Consider the following 21,209-nt stretch of genomic DNA (forward strand, 5'->3'; position numbering starts at 1 on the left):
CATACAAAACAGAATTTCATTTGAAGGTTTAGAGTTTGGCACATACAAATTTACTTGGAACGACAGGTAAATACCGCATATAGGAAGGTATGGTGGACTCATATGGAATAACTCTGGGGTTTATGGAAGTGGATGCACAAGGAGTATCCCCGCTTAGTACAAGTGAAGGCTAGAAAGAGACTGGAAGGCGACCAACTAGAGAGCGACAACAGTCATGAACATGCATTAAGATTAATCAACAATGAGTGCAAGCATGAGTAGGATATAAATCATCGTGAACATAAATATCATGGAGGCTATGTTGATTTTGTTTCAACTACATGCGTGAACATGTGCCAAGTCAAGCCAGTCAGCTCGTTCAAAGGAGGATACCACCCTATCATACCACATCACAACCATTTTAATAGCATGTTGGCACGCAAGGTAAACCATTATAAACTCCTAGCTAATTAAGCATGGCATGAGTAACTATAATCTCTAATTGTCATTGCAAACACGTTTCATTCATAATAGGCTGAATCAGGAACGATGAACTAATCATATTTACAAAACCAAGATAGGTCGAGTTCATACCAGCTTCTCTCATCTCACTCAGTCCATCATATATAGTCATTATTGCCTTTCACTCGCACGACCGAATGGTGTGGATAATAATAATAGTGCACGTGCATTGGACTAATCTGGAATCTGCAAGCATTTAATACAAGGGAGAAGACAAGATAATATGGTCTCTTGGTTAAATCAACAGTAATGCATATGGGAGCCACTCAACATTTTCATCATGGTCTTCTCTCGACCCCCAAAGAAAAGAAAAGAAATAAAACTATTTACACGGGAAAGCTCCCAACAAGCAAAAGAAGAACGAGAAATCTTTTTGGGTTTTCTTTTAATTACTACTACTACAGGCATGGAAGTAAACTAGCTAAAAGCTACAACTAAATTTTTTTGGTTTTTCTTAAGGTTTTTCAAACACACAAGAAGAAGGCTTAGAAAAGAAAATAAACTAGCATGGATAGTACAATGAAAAAGTATGAGCACCAAAAACTGGCATGAGTGTGTGAACATGAATGTAATGTCGGTGAGAAATACGTACTCCCCCAAGCTTAGGCTTTTGGCCTAAGTTGGTCTATGCCCACGGATCGAAGGTACTCTCTCCGGTGTACTGAGGAGGGTCCTCAGCGTTCCACTGGTTACCGATCTCCTCCGGATCCCACTGATAAACAGACTGTCGATAAGGGTCAAGTGGTGGCTAAGGCTCAGGCTCTGGGACTTGTGTCAGCCTCCAGTATGCATAAATGGCCTCGGGCAAGATGAGGTACGTGCCTGAAAGTATGTTAAACAAAGAGGGTGCAGGCAGGTAATAGTCTCACAGTGAGTTTTATCAAATATCAAATTATACTTAAGCATCTTCTTCTTATTTTTAACAAAAAATTCATGTGCTACCATACTCTTATAATCTAGAAAAATAGGGGGCAGCAACTTTTCCTCTTTCTCATAATGCCTAATAGGTATCTCTAAGTGTTTAGCAAGGCGTGAAGCAAAGATGCCTCCGAAGATGGGGCCCTTTGTACGGTTCAGACTTCATCGTTTAGCAACAATAGCGCCTAAGCTGAAAGTTGTATCACGAAACAAAGCATGGCGCAAAATGACAAGATCAGGAGCACTAAGATTTCCACTATTCCCGCGACCAATTAAGCATCTACTAGCAAATATCGCAAAGTAACATAGAACAGGAAAATGTATACTAGTAATTCTTGCATCGGAAACTTTCCTCGGTCCCCTACAGCAATTCTATCAATAAATCCATCCACATCACTACGATGTGGTTCCTCGATGCTGCCCACAAAGGGTATCTTTCAGACCCGACAAAAATCATGGAGTGACATCTCCTTAACCTCATCATATAAGTGAAACTCCATTGAAGGTGGTGATTTCTTAGCATGGAAATAAAAAATTTCACGAAAAAATTAGTGAGTAGGAGATACTGTTCGCATTGGTCGCGGAGGAAGTCGGTGCGGCCTGCATTCTCAGCCAAGTAATAAAAGTCCGTAAATTCCGGCGGCTCTCAAGAATGCATCACAAGGCCATTCGCACGGCCGAACCTCCGTAGTGCGAGGAAGATTTTATTTGGGCTTTTTATTCTCCTCATTCTGCTTATCCTTCGAGCTTCGGCTCGAAGATCTCCTCAACAATCTCTTCATCATTTCCTTTCTCTGAAAAATTTCTGAAATTTTTTAGTGACTCAAAATAAAAGTGAACCAAACTCAAGAAGATTGATAGCAACTACTCCCACAAGTGCCTAGAGGCTATATCATGCATTAAAACTACTTTGGACCATATAAATTTGACATGCAAGCTCAAGAACAGGGTCACCTTAGCAGCAAAAACTTGCAATAAATAAAGCACTAGAACAAAAACTAATCGGACCATTGGAGGAGTCACAAACCAAAGAACAATCCCCCAAAACAGTTTTGTGAATGGCGCTTTGAGCAAAGAGATTGAAAATGGCAGCAAGATGAGCTACAACACGGGTTTGAGCTATGGGTGGATTTTTTCTGGAGGAAGACGAAGTGAGTGGGTGCTGGAATAAGTGGAGGGGGTCCACATGGGGCCCACGAGGCAGGGGGCGCGCCCCAGGGTGGTGGGCGCGCCCTGTGCCCTCGTGGCCAAATGGTGGGCCCCCCTGGTGTGTTCTTAGTGCCAGAAATTCTTAAATATTCTACAAAAAAACATATTTCATCTTCAGGACGTTTGGAGAACTTTTATTTTCGGGGTATTTTTATTGCAAGGATAATTCAGAAAACAGACAGAAAATACTATTTTTGCTTTATTTAATCTAAATAACAGATTGTAAAAGGAGGGTACAGAGAGTTGTGCTTTCTAACTTCATCCATCTCGCGCTCCTCAAAAGGAATCCACTAACAAGGTTGATCAAGTCTTGTTAACAAACTCTTCCCGAATAACATGAAACTGGAGAATTTTTGAATAACACTAGGTTACCTCAATGGGGATATGCATGTCCCCAACAATAAGAATATCATATTTCTTCTTGACAGTAGGAAGAGGGAATTCAAAACCTCCAATAGTAATCGTTGAAATTTTTCTAATAGAATTGATACTGTGGACTTGAGGTTGTTTCCTCGGAAAGTCTACCATATGCGCATTACCATTAGCATGAAAAGTGACATTGCCTTTGTTGCAATCAATAACAGCCCCTGCAGTATTGAAAAAGGGCCTACCAAGGATAATCGACATACTATCGTCCTCGGGAATATCAAGAATAACAAAGTCCGTTAAAATAGTAACGTTTGCAACCACAACAGGCACATCCTCACAAATACCGACAGGTATAGCAGTTGATTTATCGTCCATTTGCAAAGATATTTCAGTAGGTGTCAACTTATTCAAATCAAGTCTACGATATAAAGAGAGAGGCATAACACTAACACCGGCTCCAAGATCAGATAAAGCAGTTTTAACATAGTTTCTTTTAATGGAGCATGGTATAGTTGGTACTCCTGGATCTCCTAGTTTCTTTGGTATTCCACATTTAAAAGTATAATTGGCAAGCATGGTGGAAATTTCAGCTTCCGGTATCTTTCTTTTATTTGTAACAATATCTTTCATATACTTAGCATAAGGATTCATTTTAGGCATATCAGTCAAACTCATACGCAAAAAGATAGGTCTAATCATTTCAGCAAAGCGCTCAAAATCCTCATCATCCTTTTTCTTGGATGGTTTAGGAGGAAAAGGCATGGGTTTCTGAACCCATGGTTCTCTTTCTTTACCGTGCTTCCTAGCAACAAAGTCTCTCTTATCATAACGTTTATTCTTTGATTGTGGGTTATCAAGATCAACAACAGGTTCAATCTCTACATCATTGTTATTGCTAGGTTGAGCATCAACATGAACATCATAATTATCAGTAGGTTCATGTTCATTACCAGATTGTGTTTCAGCATCAGAAATAGAAATATCATTGGGATTCTCAGGTGTGTCAACAACAGGTTCACTAGAAGCATGCAAAGTCCAATCATCTTTCTTTTTCTTCTTCTTAGAAGGACTAGGTGCATCAAGATTAGTTCTCTGAGAATCTTGCTCAACTCTCTTAGGGTGGCCCTCAGGATACAAAGGTTCCTGTGTCATTCTACCCCCTCTAGTCATAACTCTAGCAGCATTATCATTTTTCTTATTATGTAATTCATTGAGCAAATCATCTTGTGCTTTAAGCACTTGTTCTACCTGACTGGTAACCATAGAAGCATGTTTACTAATAAGTTTAAGGTCACCTTTAACTCTAGACATATAATCAATCAAGTGTTCAACCATATAAGCATCACGGTTCAATTGTCTACCAACATGAGCATTGAAGTTTCCTTGTTTAACAATAAAATTATCAAACTCATCCAAGCATTGGCTAGCAGACTTATTACGAGACACCTTCATCAAATCTATAGAGAGAATTTACCTTTACTACCTGTGTCGGGTTATTAAGACCATGTATTTCTTCAATAGGTGGTAAATTCTTAACATCTTCAGCTTTAATACCCTTTTCTTTCATAGATTTATTTGCCTCTTGCATATCTTCAGGGCTGAGAAATAGAATACCCCTTTTCTTCGGAGTTGGCTTAGGAGTTGGTTCAGGAAGTGTCCAATCATTATCATAACTCAATATATTATTCAATAGCAGCTTGCTCAACAGTTCTTTCCCTGAAAACACAACCAGCACAACTATCCAGGTGGTCTCTAGAAGCATCGGTTAGTCCATTATAAAAGATATCAAGTATTTCATTTTTCTTGAGAGGATGATCAGGCAAAGCATTAAGTAATTGGAGAAGCCTCCCCAAGCTTGTGGGAGACTATCTTCTTCAATTTGCACAAAATTATATATTTCCCTTAAGGCAGCTTGTTTCTTATGAGCGGGGAAATATTTAGCAGAGAAGTAATAAATCATATCCTAGGGACTACGCACACAACCAGGAGCAAGAGAATTAACCATGTTTTAGCATCACCCTTTAATGAGAACGGAAATAACTTAAGGATATAGTAGTAACGAATTTTTTCCTCACTAGTGAATAGGGTGGCTATATAATTCAATTTAGTAAGATGTGCCACAAAGTTTCAGATTCATAGCCATAAAAAGGATCAGATTCAACCAAAGTAATTAACTCAGGATCGACAGAGAAATCATAATCCTTATCAGAAATACTGATAGGTGAAGTAGCAAAACCAGGGTCATATTTCATTCTAGCATTCAAAGACTTTTCTTTCAGCTTAGCTAACAGTTTCTTAAGATAATATCTATATTTGCAAGCAAAAAGGTCTCTAGCAGTTTCTTCATCCATAACATAACCCTCAGGCACATCAGGCAATTCATATATAGGGTGAGTGTCGGTGTACAAAAGAAGGGGCGCACCTATGTACCCCTTTACCTGTGCACGGGCAGTCGGAGCCACGCCCACGGTCACACCAAGCAGAACAGGGAGGTGAAACAAGGTAAAACCGAAGCCCAAGACAGCTAGAGCAACGCCAAGACCAAGGACGCATAGAAGCAGAGGGGCGGAGTAGTTTCCCCCGGCAAGACCCTTGCCGGGGCAGCACGCCCAAAGCACCAACAGAGCGAGCCACCCTTGAGCCCAGGTCCCCAAACACCATCAAACACGTTGGGCCAGGGCTCGGGAGGCACCTGTGTTGTGGCATGCAGATCTTTGTGAAGACAAGGAATATTCAAGATCAGATGAGGATTAGAAGACAGCGATCCTCGGCAAGATCCTTGCTGAGGGGGACCACAAGACCCCCGGCAAGATCCTTGCCGGGGACGACAGCGCGCCACGGCGAGACCCTTGCCAGGCCACCCGGCAAGGCCCTCACCGAGGACGCCTGCGGGGCCACCGTCAGGCCCGCACCAACTAAGTTTCCACCGCCGTTCGCATGCAGCTGCCAACACAACCAGCTGGGCAGGCACCTGCGTAGCCACATGCAGCTCCCAGGCCAACTCATCAAGCGCCTGCGTGGCGGCATGTAGAACTTCGTGAAGACCCTACCACCGCGCCACCTCAGCTGCCTGCCTGCCTACATGGCGCCGCACGCATCGCTGGCCAGGGCACGTGTCGAAGCGAGGAGGAGCGGCGACGGACGGGACGGGCCTCGCCCCCTCCCCGATAAAGCTAGGGGACACCTCAGCGGCGCATTAAATGCGACTTGTCCTGTAATAAGAGCGATAAGCTCATAGCACTGTGCGCCTTTCCATCTCCTGTATGCCACTGTGGCAGCCCCTTTCGCCTATAAAAGGAGGCCCATGGCATACTGGAGAAGGATTCGGCTCTTTCGAACCACACACTCATCACAGCTAGTTCGAGAGCTCAAGAACTCTCTAAAATACACCCACCAAAGCAGGACTAGGGTTTACGCATCCTCGCGGCCCGAACCTGGGTAAACGATCCTTGTGCTGACTACTGATCCTGCTCTTCTTGCAACCCTGCGCCCCGGCAACCGTAGTAGGGATTCTTGCGATCTGATACGTCTCCAACAAATCTATAATTTTTGATTGCTCCATGCTATATTATATTCTGTTTTTGACATTATTGGGCTTTATTATACACTTTTATATTATTTTTGGGACTAACCTATTAACCGGAGGCCCAGCCCAGAATTGTTATTTTTGCCTACTTCAGAGTTTCGCAGAAAAAAATATCAAACGGAGTCCAAATGGAATGAAACCTTCGGGAACGTGATTTTCGGAACGAACGTGATCCAGAGGACTTGGACCCTACGTCAAGACATCAACCAGGAAGCCACGAGGTAGGGGGGCGCGCCTACCCCCCTGGGCGCGCCCTCCACCCTCGTGGGCCCCCTGTTGCTCCACCGACGTACCCCTTCCTCCTATATATACCTACATACCCCCAAACTACCAGATACGGAGCCAAAAACCTAATTCCACCGCCGCAACCTTCTATACCCGTGTGATCTCATCTTGGGGCCTATTCCGGAGCTCCGCCGGAGGGGGCATCGATCACGAAGGGCTTCTACATCAACACCATAGCCTCTCCGATGATGTGTGAGTAGTTTACCTCAGACCTTCGGGTCCATAGTTATTAGCTAGATGGCTTCTTCTCTCTTTTTGGATCTCAATACGATGTTCTCCCCCTCTCTCGTGGAGATCTATTCAATGTAATCTTCTTTTGCGGTGTGTTTGTTGAGACCGATGAATTGTGGGTTTATGATCAAGTTTATCTATGAACAATATTTGAATCTTCTCTGAATTCTTTTATGTATGATTGGTTATCTTTGCAAGTCTCTTCGAATTATCAGTTTGGTTTGGCCTACTAGATTGATCTTTCTTGCAATGGGAGAAGTGCTTAGCTTTGGGTTCAATCTTGCGGTGTCCTTTCCCAGTGACAGTAGGGCAGCAAGGCACGTATTGTATTGTTGCCATCGAGGATAACAAGATGGGGTTTATATCATATTGCATGAATTTATCCCTCTACATCATGTCATCTTGCTTAAAGCATTACTCTGTTCTTATGAACTTAATACTCTAGATGCATGCTGGATAGCGGTCGATGTGTGGAGTAATAGTAGTAGATGCAGGCAAGAGTCGGTCTACTTGTCTCGGACGTGATGCCTATATACATGATCATACCTAGATATTCTCATAACTATGCTCAATTCTGTCAATTGCTCAACAGTAATTCGTTCACCCACCGTAAATACTTATGCTCTTGAGAGAAGCCCCTAGTGAAACCTATGGCCCCGGGTCTATTTTCCATCATATTAATCTCCCGTCAACAAGTTATTTCTAGCACCGTTTTTCTTTTTACTTTGTTTAATTTGCATCTTTATCATAAAAATACCAAAAATATTATCTTATCATATCTATCAGATCTCACTCTCGTAAGTGACCGTGAAGGGATTGACAACCCCTTTATTGTGTTGGTTGCGAGGATTTATTTGTTTGTGTAGGTGCGAGGGACTCGTGCGTGGCCTCCTACTGGATTGATACCTTGGTTCTCAAAAACTAAGGGAAATACTTACGCTAGTTTGTTGCATCACCCTTTCCTCTTCAAGGGAAAACCAACGCAGTGCTCAAGAGGTAGCAAGATCCCATAGGTGTCGTTCCACACCGACATCTTTGGCGCGCCAGGTAGGGGGCGCAATTGTGAGAATCTGGTCTAGTAGTTAGCCTAGCAGCTCTTCGTCGCCATGGCTCCCAAGAAGAAGATGGCCACGGCGATCGGCTCGTTGGGAGCCGAACGGCCCGTGCCAGGGCGGACAAGCAGTGGACTGATCGCAGACAGGACCCGGGCCGCGGTCCGCGAGCACCAGCATCGCCCTGGCAGTCAGAGCCTGGCGAGCGGCATTGTTAGCGCGCCTGACGACCGGCCGCACGTCGCCAGATCCAAAGACGGAGCTGGGCCCCCCGCAGGCGGCGCGGGGCCCTCCAGGGGTGTCGTTGTGCCACCTCCGGGCGGCGCAGCGACCTCCAAGACGCAGCGTCACCACGCTGGTGACCCTGGACACCGGCGACCACTGCGCACTCTTCCCATGGTGTGAGTGCCGAGCAGCGTCACCACGCTGGTGACCCTGGGCACCGCCGTGGGAAGAGCCATGTGCGTCATCCGCGGGATGAAGGGGTTCAGCATGCCCGCCGAAGTGCTAGCGAAAATGGCACGCAGCCGCTGGGTCGTAACGGAGCTCCTTCTAACGCAGTTAGAAGTCAAAGCGCGCCGCGATCCACGCAGCTATCGCCGTCGCCCACGCCAGCAGAAGCTTTGGCGCGCGCGCAGTTGCTCCTCGACTTCCCTCCTGCTGCAGAGAAGCTCAACGAGTGGAGGGCCACCATCTGAAGCATTGTCGCTGTCGCCAACAAAGACGATCCGCGACCGGCGGGGCCCTCGGGTCGGCACTTCACCGAGCCGCCACGTGCTGGCGCTGGGAGGACCAGGGGAGTTGCGGCCACGGTGCACTCTTCTCCCCCTCGCCAGCCGCCGCGGGCGTCGGCCCGTCGTGACACGCTTGTGATAACATCTCCATAGCGTCGTCCGACCCGCGGACCCTCCGCGACCAGCGCCAAGTTCTTTGAGAACGAGCTCACGAAGATGCTCGGACCACCATCGCGCGCCGGCTTGATACACGCCACCAGTCGGACAAGCGGGCGAGACCAGCTATGGACCGCCCAACACCGGGGGGCTCCGGCGGCCTACCTTACGAGGTGGGCTACCCGGCCTTTACCCGTGAGCTGCGGCAGTCCCAGTGGCCGTCCCACCGCATGTTCAAGCCTGACATCGGCGAGAAGTACACTGGCAAGACCCATCCGTCCGAGTTCCTCAGCATTTACACCATCGCGATGCAGGCTGCTGGAGCCCGCGACGACAAGGTGCTTGCCAACTATTTCCCACTGGCACTGAAGCCCAATGTTAGTCTTGGTTGATGCACTTGCCGGCGGATTCCATTTCTTCTTGGTCGGATCTGTGCCATGAGTTCGTTGGCGCCTTCACAGGAGGCCACCAAGCTCATGGCCAGGCCAGTGATCTGCATACCATTCCCCAGAAGGAAGGGGAAACCCTGCGCAAGTACATCCAGAGATTCAGCCGGGTACAGTACAACATCCCCGACGTTCATCCCGCCGCTGTGATCAGCGCGTTCCATCAGAACGTGCGCAACCCAAAGATGCGCGAAGAGCTGGCGATGACCAAGGTTAAGGATGTGGCCGAGCTCTACATTCTGGCCGATAGATGCGCCCGGGCTGAAGAGGGAAGGAAGTACCCCGGCAAAGATGCCAGTGCGGAAACCGACTCTACCGACGAAGACGCCGCCACCCCGACAAAGAAGGGCCGGCGTCGCAACAGGAAACGCAAGAGCAAGGCCGTACTTGCCGTCGAGGGGTCTGATGACACCGGCGCTACCAAAAAGGTCAAGGCAGACGGCCCCAGAAAGGACATTGCCGGGTGCGCCGCTTGCCGGGCCTTAGCAGCTACCGACAAGCCAGGGGGCTCTGGCAAGCAGTACTGCAAGATCCACCGCACCAAGGGCCACGACCTCCATAACTGCCGACAAGTCGAGCTACTTGCTGAGAAGCAAAAAGCTGAGTACGAGAGGTGGGACAAGGAGAAGGACCAAGATGGTGCCAATGGATCCGGCAAGAAGCGTAGCGGCTAAGGAGGCCGCCGTGGCAAGGACAACCAGCAAGAGAGGCCCGCCCGGGGCCGTGACAAGAAACAAGAAGACGATGATCACGACGAGGACGACGAGTCCGGTGAGCAAGAGTTCCAGAAAGCTACGGAGGCCATGTGCGTCCATGGCGGCGCCTCGCTGCATACTTCTCACCGCTAGCTCAAGCAGCGGGCGCGTGAGATTACAGCAGCAGAACCGTCGTTCGACGCTTAGAAGCCGCTGAAGTGGTCTAGCACGCCCCTCATCTTTAACGCCGAGGACCACCCTGACCGCACAACCGCGGTCGGGTGTTTGCCATTGTTGGTCTCACCAACGATACGCAACCTCATGGTGAACAAGATGTTGGTTGACGGCGGGGCCGGCCTGAACTTGATCTCGCCTGTCGTGATCAAAAGACTGCAAATTCTTGATGGAGACCTCGAGGAAACGGGTATTTCAAGGGGTCAATCCGGGGATGAGCCAGCCGAAGGGGAAGGTCACACTGCCCGTGACGTTTGGACGGGAGTTGAACTACAGAACAAAGAGGATCATCTTCGACGTGGCCGAGATCCCCTTGCCCTACAACGGGATCCTCGGCCGCCCGGCACTAGCCAAGTTCATGGAAGCGTCACACTACGCCTACAACATGCTAAAGATGCCCGGGCCGTTGACCATCATCTCCGTCCCCTCCGACAAGAAGGACGCGCTGATCTGCGCCGACCAACTCTACCGGGAAGCAGTTGCAGCAGCTGCCGTTAAGGCACCTGCTCCTGCCGCTGAAGGCCCGGAGGGGAAGAGAAAGCCTGGCAAGACCTCTCGCACCCACTCCGGCAAGCACGCCTCTTCGGAGTGCTACGCTACTGTCGAGGACATGCCAGAGAGCTCTACCGGCAAGAGCAAGAAATCCATAGCCGAGCCACCGCAGACCAAGAAGGTGTCCGCCGGGGAGGATGGCACGGGAGGGGCCTTCACCATAGGCTCCACCCTCGACAACAAAGAGGAAGGCACGCTCGTCACCTTCCTGCGGGCGAATGTCGACGTGTTTACGTGGCAAGCATCCGACATCCCCGGTGTTCTCAGGGAGGTGATTGAGCACCACCTAGCTCTCTGTCCTCATGCGCGGCTCGTCAAGCAGAAGGTCAGAAAGCAGGCTCTGGAGAGGCAGGAGTTTATCACAGAGGAGATCAGGAAGTTGGAAGCGGCGGGTTTGGTGAGAGGAGTGCTCCACCCGACGTGGTTGGCCAATCCGGTAGTGGTGCGCAAGGCAAATGGGAAGTGGAGACTGTGTATTGACTACACAGATATCCATAAGGCTTGTCCTAAGGACCCCTTCCCATTGCCGCGCATCGACCAGATTGTCGACTCCATGGCCGAGTGTGATCTGTTGTCATCCCAATGAGCCGCCTCTGCTGGTGCAGCCTTCTCGTCGTAGATTGGATTGGGCTGGTGAAAGAAACTCTACTCCGCCGCGCCCAGCATCCAGCCTTGGCCTGACACGATCCTGAGATCGCTCAGGAGCAACAAGACAAGCTAGATGGGGGATCGGCATCAGGGACGGCCAAAACGCTCAAGGGCGGCGGATCGCCCCCAGGAGAACCAAAACACTAACGTGAGGGCAGGGGGAAAGATTGATAGACAGATACGTAGTAGAGAGAGATGGATCCCTATTTGATGCTCGTTGTGTTAAACTCTCAACCAAACGCATAAGGGCATCTAGCGCACTGGCCAGCCTAGTTAGGTGATCTCGTTCGTACGGTTCTCAGAACATTTTCCTTCTGATCCGGATTTACCGGCTCTAGGAGTTTTGTAGAAGGTTCTCTAAGCCAATTTTGCCATGTTTCTTGTTTCTTTTTTTAGTTGTTTTTTTGTTCATTTTCTTTCTTTTTATATTTATCTTTCTTTTTTCCTTTTTCCCTTTTGTTTCTTTTTCAAAATAATATAAATTTAAAACTTATTTTAAAAAATTATTTAAAATTATCAAAATAGGTTCTTGTTTTCCAAATAATGTTGCAAAATTTCCAATTCTCTTTGCATTTTCAAAAAATCTTTGTTTTTTCCAAAAAAAAATCTGTATTCCAAAAACTCTTCCCGTTCTCACATTTTTGTTCATTTTTTCCTTTACCTTTTTATTTATCAAAAAATCTTTGGTAATTCAATGTTTTCTTTGAAATTTTGAGAAATGTTTGGGTTTTCGATAATTGTTTCCGTTTTCAAAATTTCGTTCATAAAATTCAAAAAAAATCATGTTTACGGTTAATCTTCGGCAATTTTCAACAAGGTTTAAGATTTGTTCGTAAATTCAAAAATTGTTGGCATTTTTTAAAAATGTTCGGGACTTTGAAAAATGTTCTTGTTTTTCAAAATTTGCTTGAATATTAAAAAATTCCCTTTCTAATAAAACATAGGTTCAAGATTTGTTAGAGTTTTTTAAAAAATCAGGTTTTTTTTGAAAAAAAAATCAGAATTTTCAAAATTGTAATCATTAAAAAAACAGAATTTGAAAAACTGTAATCGTTTTGAAAAAAGAGAATTCTAAAAATGTTTGTTTTTTCGGAAAATGGTTAGAAATATCAGAAAATGTTTGTGCTTTCCAAAAAATCATTTTTTTATAAATGTCCCCTTTTTCAAATTCTGTTAAAATTTTAAAAAATGTTTGCACAATTAAAAAAAGATCAAAATTTTGTTACCGTTGTTTACAAAATGTTTTAATTTTTAAACATTTTCTTTTCTTAAATAATATGTTCTCAATTTTATAAGGAATGTTTTAAAGTTTTCTACAGTGTTCGGATCTGCCAAGGAATTTGGTTCTTAAAAGTTCCCGTAGATCACTTACACTCGTCCGGGCAAAGTTGCTAGCAACGGCCGTAAACATACCTGTGCTCAGGAGTTCTATTCTGTTGGATGCAGCCCATTTTTTGAAAGTTCGCACTTAAATCTGGACTCGGCATTGAGTTTTTAAACAGTTCGTGCTTCTCATTGTCTGCAGGAGCCATTAGTTCAGTGGTAAGCAGCGCGAGGTACTTCAGCCCCAAGAAAAGTTAAGGTTTCTCTGCCTCACGCCGACGCCGCCGTCAATCCGCCTCGTCTCCGGTGGCCTTAAGCCATGAGGCGTGGTGGATCCCGGCCTTTGTCGGTGGGAGGACTTCGCTTTTTTTTTTGTATCTTTGAGTTTTCTTTAGGGTCTGTGTCCTACTCAGAAAGACGAGACAGCAGCAGCTCGCCGAAGTTGGAATAAGGTTCTCCCCGCCTAGCCACCGTTCCGGTGGTGCGTCTAGTATCGTCGGTAAGCGTGTGAATGTATGCCTCCGGTGGATTTGTCTTTGGTGGATCTGCTCGGATTTGGTCGTTGTTCGTCTACGTTCGTGCGTCTTTCGATTGGATCCTTTCGATTTTAGCTACTCTTCATTGGCGATGGTTGCTGTTCTAGTGTGCTGGTCGTATGAAGCCTTAGCACGGCAACTTCACAACTGTATACTACAATAAGGTTTGCTCGGCTCCGGCGAGGAGAGATGATAACGGCGGCGCGCCTTCGGCTCGCTTCAGTGCTGCTAGTCGTCGTTGTATGGTCTACGGATCTGGATGTCATTTTTTTTTTCTAGTTTTAGTTGTCATATTTTTTTTTATTTCTAGTTTTAGTTGTACTACGATGATCAGAAGTTTTGTGGGAAAAAAAAGCAGCGCGAGGTGGTGGGTTTGATTCCTCTCACGGTCGCTCCTTTTTTGGGAGTCTCACGTCGCGCGTCAGGGCAAGGATCTAAGCTGCAAACAGGCGTCCGGTGGGCTGGCGAAGCTGCAAACAGGAAATACCTCAGCGGATTCTCAAAAAAATACTTTATTTAGCGCTGAACAGGAGGACTCCTCCGCCGGGATCGGTGTTCATGCATGTTTGTTGCAGCGTACGCGAGTTCCCAGCAATCCAGAATTCGAGGCGTGGTTTCTGCTGGATTCAGATCTATTTGCTGCTTCACCCTCGGCTGCTGATCCACAAGCCTGCCTGCAATCTCCGTGCCGTTCGCCGTCAATCAAAGCTTTACTAGCTGTTCGTACGTCTCAGTCCCCATGGAGACGGAGGACGGTGGGATCCAGACGACGCCGGATCTGCCGCAGGACATCCTGATGGCCATCTTCGCCGCGTTCCAAATCCCAGACCTGGTGCGTGCCGGCTCCGTATGCTCCTCCTGGCGCTCCGCCTACGAAACCCTGCGCAACCTCGGGCTGTACAACCAGTCCCAGACGCCATGCCTGCTCTACACCTCCGAGTCCGACGGCGAGAGCACCGCGCGTCTCTACAGCCTCGTGGAGAAGAAGGCCTACAGGCTGACCCTCCCGGACCCGCCCATCCGCACCAGGTCTCTGATCGGGTCCTCCCCTGAAGGTTTGCTGGTTACAGCCGATGACAGGTCCGAGATGCATCTTCTCAACCCCATCACCGGTCAACAGATCGCCCTCCCGTCGGTGATCACCATCCGGCAGGTGAGCCCCATCTACGACGACTCCGGCGTCCTCCGCATGTACAGATACTCGGCCCGCACTAGGCATACCGTTCTCGCGCTGCCAGCAAACCTTGCTCTTAGCGAGCTGCGCCACCAACTCCATCACAAGGCCTTTGTGTTTCCTCTTTCTCATGACGATGCATCCTTAGAAGAAGCAGGAGGACACGTTGTGGTGCTGATCCACAACCCGTCTTGCCAGCTCTCCTTTGCAAGGGCAGGGGCCGAGAGCTGGACCTGGCTGCCACCACACACCTCCTACGACGACTGCATGTACAAGGATGGCCTCATGCATGCGGTGACTTCATGGGGAGAAATCCATGGCTTCGATCTTGCCAGCCCTGCCCCTGTGGCCACCATGAAGATCGTTATGGAGGGGCCAATGACTTATAGATATCTTAGTATGTACATCATACAAGCCCCATGGGGTGATCTTCTCCAGGTTTGGAGAAAATTTGGGGATTGTGATTTAGGAGATACACCCCAGTCATCTGTGTTTTGGACTACGGGCAAAATTAGAGTATATAAAGTTGATGCCGCGGCGAACGAACTCGAGAGAACCAGTTCCTTGCGCGGCCATGCGTTGTTCCTTGGGCATAATCAGTCGCTTTGTCTTCGTACCGAAGAATACCCGTCTCTTAAGGCGAACCATGCCTACTTCACCGACGATTGCAAGTATTGGACAATGGGACTCCAGAATAATCGCCGTGATATGGGAGTTCTCAACTTGGATGATAACAGCAGCGAGGAACTTGTGTCTCCTCGCCTTTGGTCCAACCGTCCGGCCCCCATATGGATTACACCAAATCTCAGAGAGATAAACTTTAATTTGGATAATTAGTTTGGAGTTATTCCTTTTGTAAGAAAAAATAAATCATCTAGTTCGTTAGTAATGGTGATGGTTCCTCATCTTGGTTTTACTATATGTACACTCCCGAAATTTCAAAGAGAATGCTGCAAGTTTATTCTACTTCTTGTGTAATTATCTGTTTTTCTTCTTGTAGTTCTCTGTTTCTCTTTTTGGCAATTCCTTTTGTTTCAAACACAAGCCGATTCAATTGTCCGCGAGGTCTTGGTCTTGGGCCTTAGGTATATATTTCATTATTAGTACTCTTGTATGGAGATAATCCCCGTGTTTGATCGTTTTATGCCAGTCTTTCTTCTTTGCCAACATCCCAACACTCATAATAGGCCAGAGAAGTATAATGCAAACATGTCGTGCGAAAAATCTGATGATTAAACTTAGGAGGTGATTTGTGCGGCTTGACCTCTAATTTAACTTTACAATTGTGGTCCTTGTACTCTAATTTAACTTACTAAATCTTCTTACGCACAATGACACGTGGCGTCCTGACCACCTCTAGTTAGGGCTGCAAACGAGTCGAGCTCGAGCGAGTTGGAGTTGGCTCAGCTCAACTCATATGAAAATTCGAGCGAGTTCAAACTAAGTGAAGCTCATGATCGAGCTGTAGAACATGACTCGTGCTCAGTTTGTAACGATCTCGAGTCGATCTCGAGCTAGTTTCGAGCTAAATGAGATGGTAAAAATTATAAATCTGTGGATGAAAAAAAAATTAAGGTGAATATGCTGGAAACCTTTGCCAAAAATATAAGATATTTAACACATAGTCGACCACGTGACATAATTAGGCCTAAATCTTCTCTGCACTTAATTAAGTTTCCATGTTCGTTGGTAAACAAAATGGAAAAAAATTATGGACAACATATATGGTAATAAATTATCTTATTTTCATTTAATATATGGCATGATCATTTAACATAATGATATTCTGTCGAGCTATCGAGCTAAAATCGAGCGAGCCAACATTAGCTCAAGATCGGCTCGTTTCTTGGTCAAGCTACATAAAGTGTTCAAACTCAGCTTGTTTCTTTTCGAGTCGATCTCGAGTCGAGTCAAAAAAAGACACGATCTCGAACGGCTCACGAGCCTCGAGCTTTTCTTGCAGCCCTACCTCTAGTACTAGAGCAATCGGAGGTCATTGACACTGCTGTCATTGTTGCTAGGGCTGGACGGAACGAGCGGGCTTTTGGGCCCGCTCGTGGCCCGTTCAGGACCGGACCGGACGGGCCAGGACCGGTAGGAAAGCTGGACGGTCCGGGCTGCAATATTCAGCCCGAAAAAATGTCGGTCCGGTCCGGTCTTTCACCGAGCCGCTCGGTCGGACCGAGAAACTGCAGTCACCGTCGCCGCCATTCTTCGTCGTCGCGGCCACCGGCAACCTCCGGGTGAACCACGATGTCTCGGAGCTTCCCCTCTCCTTCCTTCCTCTCCTCCCCGTGCGCCGTATCCTCTTGCCACCGAACGCCATCGCTGTCGTGCGTGCACTGCTGCCGATCTGGAGTTCTCAAACATGGCATCGACCGCAACCGTGGCACCAATTCCTGCGGGTATTGCGGCTGCAAGAGCTGAAATCGTGCCATGACACGAGCTGCGGGTCAAGACGTTTTTCTTGCAACAGAATGGAACGAAAGAATAGCCAGGAACGAGTATTGCGGCCGTGCCATCCAACGTCCACCCGTACGCAGCTATATTGCCGCTGCATGAGCTCAAATTGTGCCATGCCACGATCTCCCACAACTGCCTGATCTAACTAACCTGAAACTAATCGAGGAGGTGGACATGCACACGTTGCATGGCGAGTGATTTCTGCACTAAAGGAAAATTAAGCAGTAAACATGCACACCCGGCACCAGCTCTAAAGGACATACTCCGAACGCTCTACGCCTCGCCGGCACCACCAGGAAGTACTGGGGCACGATCCCGAACACTCTGAAGGTGAAGCAGCAGCTGTTGTTCGAGGCGTTTCTGCGCTTCTTCTGGACGAGGGCGAAGATTGTCAGTTAAATACGTGCTGTCAAACTTTGTGAAAATTCAGTTTAGTCAGTTTCAGAAAATTCAGTTCGTCAGTTTCACTCGCGCGCGTCGTCCAGTTCGTCCCATCACTCGCGCACGTCGCCCAACTCGCGCACGTCGTCCCATCACTCGCGCATGTCGCCCAGCTCACCGCTGCACCCGCACACATCAACCCCGCCCATTCGGTCCCTTCGGTCCATTCGGTCTAGCCCGGGCTTCGTTGCCGCCGGTCCGGTCCCTGGGATCAGGACCGCCATGCTGCTCGGTCCGGTCCGGCCTGGACCGCCGGCGGCCGGTCCAAACGACGGCTCGGACCGGGACCGGACCGGCCCGGACCGTGTCCACCCTGAATTGTTGCCATCACTGATGTTGTCGTCGTGGCTGTCGACGAGGGAATTAATGGTCCAGCGACCGCCTCCGGAGCTTCGCCCTAGTCTGCTGCCGGACGGCCTGCTCGACGGCTGGATCGCCACCGCCGCCTCCTCCGGCGCCGAGGAGATCGACCTCGCGCTGCAGTACCGGCACTACTCCCGCCGCAGGCTCTGCCCCTTCGGCTGCTTCGGGAAGGCCGACTTCCGGGAAGACGTCAGGGGCAGCTACACCAGGACGCCGCGCCAGCTCTTCCGGTGCGCCACACTGCGCCGCCTGCGCCTGGCTAACTGGACGCTCGACCTGCCCTGGGGCGTCGTCGTCGCCACGTCGCTCCAGACGCTCTGCCTGAAGCGGATCATGGCGCCGCCGCGGTGCTGCAGCAGCTGGTCTCGAGCTGCCCGCACCTCGCCGGCCTGACGCTCGAGGAGTGCCCCCACCGCCACCACTATCACCGTGTCCAGCGACCGCCTCGGGAGCTTCGCCATGGTCGGCGGGTCGTGCTGCGGACACAGTGCCTGCGGTCCCTACGCTACAAGGGCGGCCTCCCTTCGGACACGTTCCTAGACGTCCCCAACTATGGCCAAGTGGCGGCGCTGACGATCGATATCTGCGAGGACCTCACAAGCAAAGCACCAATGGAGGTTGCTCCAGTCTTGGAGCTCATCAGCCGGTGCAAGAAAGCTGACGTACCTTCACCTCGCGCTGCAACTTGACGACACAAAATATGTACGAGTGTCTTATTTTTTCGTGGGGACACAGTAATTCTATATGAATTGCAGTGGGCACTCCCAGAACTATCTATTACTCCCTCTGTAAGCTAATATAAGAGCTTTTATATTAGCTTACAGAGGGAGTACTAAGCAGAGTTGGAAAAACAAACATGGGGACAAGTCAGACTTATAAATCATCTGACACTTGATGAATATTACTACATAGACAGGACATTTAAGGTTCAGAGGAGAACTCACCGGAAGAGCATCTTCCCATCCAGCCGGAAGCTTCCCTGATATTATGCTATTTAGCTCGACAGCCTCCTGGTGGTATTTCTTTTCATATTCTGCAAACTTTGCATTCCATTCAGCTTCAAGAGAAGCACCCTTGTCAAGATGGTGAGCCCAATGCCTGTATGGGATGATTATTTAATCAAACTTCAGTACAAAACAAACCAAGTTCAATACCGTATTACTGTGCGATAATTAGAAAACTGAAATGTAGAGCCTCTCCATTCCAAACAAAAGTTAAGTCTCCACTGCAGAATAATTATCAACACGGTTCAGAACTGAGAATTTGCATCGGCATCCGCCAACAGTAGTATGCTATCTTGTCAAGACCGTTTCCTCAAACCAGACACCACTATACCATAAAAAATGTAGGGACTATTTTCAATATATGTACAATGGAAATAAAGAAACCATGTGCAAGATTGAATGAAGCATGCAACATCCAGAGGAACTGCCTAAAGAACTGCTACATGTTTGATTTTCTTCACAATGGAATAATTTATTTGTGATTACTTTGAAGTTCTGCAGCTTGAGTTCTACAGGAACTACACTGTACCTTTTCACCTCATCAGGCACATGGAAAGGCTCATGAGCCCAGGAAAGATTTTTTCTGGTTGCCTCTACTTCTTTGGAACCTAAAGCGCTCCCATGGACACTGTGTGTGCTTGCCTTGTTTGGAGATCCATAACCAATTGTAGTAGTCACCTACATATACAAGACCAGTTCCAGTTGTCACTTGTCTGATAAAACTGTATCAAGCTGACAAACAAAAGAAATATTACTGTGAGCTGATGATCACCTTGATAAGAGTTGGCTTATCTTTGACTTCCTTTGCTTCTTTTATTGTTCTGAGCTAATAATAATCATCATAGTCACCACCAACACTAGCTATTTAATCATCATAGTCATAGTGTAGCACATCATCATCTTCAAACTTGTTCTAGGTTGCTAATCACTCCTGCTGCTCTCTCTCAGGTAAAATAGCATAGAACATGTGTAGTAATCCTGCTTCATCATGTTGGAGCATGCAGATGAACCTGTCTCCTAATCGTGGGCTACGCTTCTAATTACTGCCCCCTAGTACTTCTCTGCGATCATTCACAATTCTGCTCCGGTCTTTCACTATTAAGCATTCCTCAGTTTTAGAAATCCTGAATGCACTCATGTGCAATGTAGGATGTCTTGATCGTAAGCTAATCATTGACATGCGACCTTTAGTCTCGATCCACTGAGGCACAACTGTCATCGAGATTCTCTGTTGAAGAACATCGTATAGTAACATACTTAGCAATGAAGTTTAGCTTAAAAAATAATGTATGCAAAAGATGCACTGAGAGGACTAATAGTAAAAATATTACCATCGTTCCAAAATAGACGTGACCATAGTTCAATACAAACACTATTGGTCGCACGTTTTGAGTACTAAGATTTCTAAGTCCAGGAAAATAATTTGTCTTGATAGCATCAAGATCCTGAAGCCATGAAACATAAAGACTTATCTCCTCGCAATTTAGTTCAGCCCCGGGACAGTGGACGGTCATGTCTACCAAGCGCCAGACATGTTTGCTTGAATGGAAATAAGCTGTCAACAGAAAATAGTTGTCAACTAATTTTGAATAAACAATATCCAAGACATAAATATGGTTGAGAAACTCACATAATGGTAGAACTGTAGGCGTCTGCACATCAACCCAGATGTCGATATTACCTTCAATATCATCTTCTGGACGAATATCAAAGGTGATAACCATATCAGGCTCAAATGCATAAGTCTTACATAGTGCTTGCCAAGTTTTGCATTCAAAATACGTGTAGGTGTCTGCGTTGTATAATTTTGCGTGGAAAGTATAACCATGCTAGGTCTTCAAGTAAACTCTCTTTACCTCCATAGTTTTCATAGGACTGAAACCTATCATATCCAAGACAAAAAACTCTTGCATGGCAGGGGATACCCTAGTAGAATAGTAAACAATTAAATTTATAAGTTGAAGGAAATGAAGCAGATGTCATGCTTAATTACGAAAAAGACTCGTCGTTTTGACTTACTGTATCCACTTTGAAGTTCTCGTCCAGCTTGATGCTGAAGCGCCTATCATCATCTAGGAAGATTCTGTCACACAGGCCGCGCTCTCCTTCGTAGTATTCGCAAATACCGAAATCCTTTTCGTCGTCAGACATTTCCTATGTTCATAGTTGAAACATTAATTGAAAATCGATCGAAGGAAACTACCAGGATACTCAACACACAAATACGGGGCACTCGATATTTCCTACATATTCTAGCACAAGTCGTGCTTAAATTCACGAAAAAATCCG

The 21,209-nt window shown here is 47.2% G+C and overlaps 1 protein-coding gene and 1 long non-coding RNA gene across 2 annotated transcripts; one reads left to right on the plus strand and one right to left on the minus strand.

Annotated features, from left to right (window-relative positions):
- The first annotated feature begins 13,545 nt into the window (after positions 1–13,545).
- On the plus strand, positions 13,546–15,519 carry LOC109746284 (putative F-box protein At5g55150). Its single transcript, XM_020305410.4, has one exon. The coding sequence runs from the start codon at positions 14,215–14,217 to the stop codon at positions 15,484–15,486; it is 1,272 nt and encodes a 423-aa protein (XP_020160999.1). The 5' UTR covers positions 13,546–14,214; the 3' UTR covers positions 15,487–15,519.
- A 3,366-nt stretch (positions 15,520–18,885) lies between these two features.
- LOC141041939 (uncharacterized) lies at positions 18,886–19,737 on the minus strand. Its single transcript, XR_012203707.1, has 3 exons — positions 19,693–19,737; positions 19,450–19,598; positions 18,886–19,014 (listed from the first exon to the last, which is right to left on the minus strand). It is a non-coding gene; the product is annotated as an uncharacterized lncRNA (long non-coding RNA).
- Between the last annotated feature and the right edge of the window lie 1,472 nt (positions 19,738–21,209).

Source organism: Aegilops tauschii, chromosome 2, assembly GCF_002575655.3.
Source record: "Aegilops tauschii subsp. strangulata cultivar AL8/78 chromosome 2, Aet v6.0, whole genome shotgun sequence".
Classification (NCBI taxonomy): domain Eukaryota; kingdom Viridiplantae; phylum Streptophyta; class Magnoliopsida; order Poales; family Poaceae; genus Aegilops; species Aegilops tauschii.

Bases quoted from the DNA above. Each gene is read 5' to 3' on its own strand.
- LOC109746284 (XM_020305410.4), top strand. From the start codon at position 14,215: ATGGAGACGGAGGACGGTGGGATCCAGACGACGCCGGATCTGCCGCAG.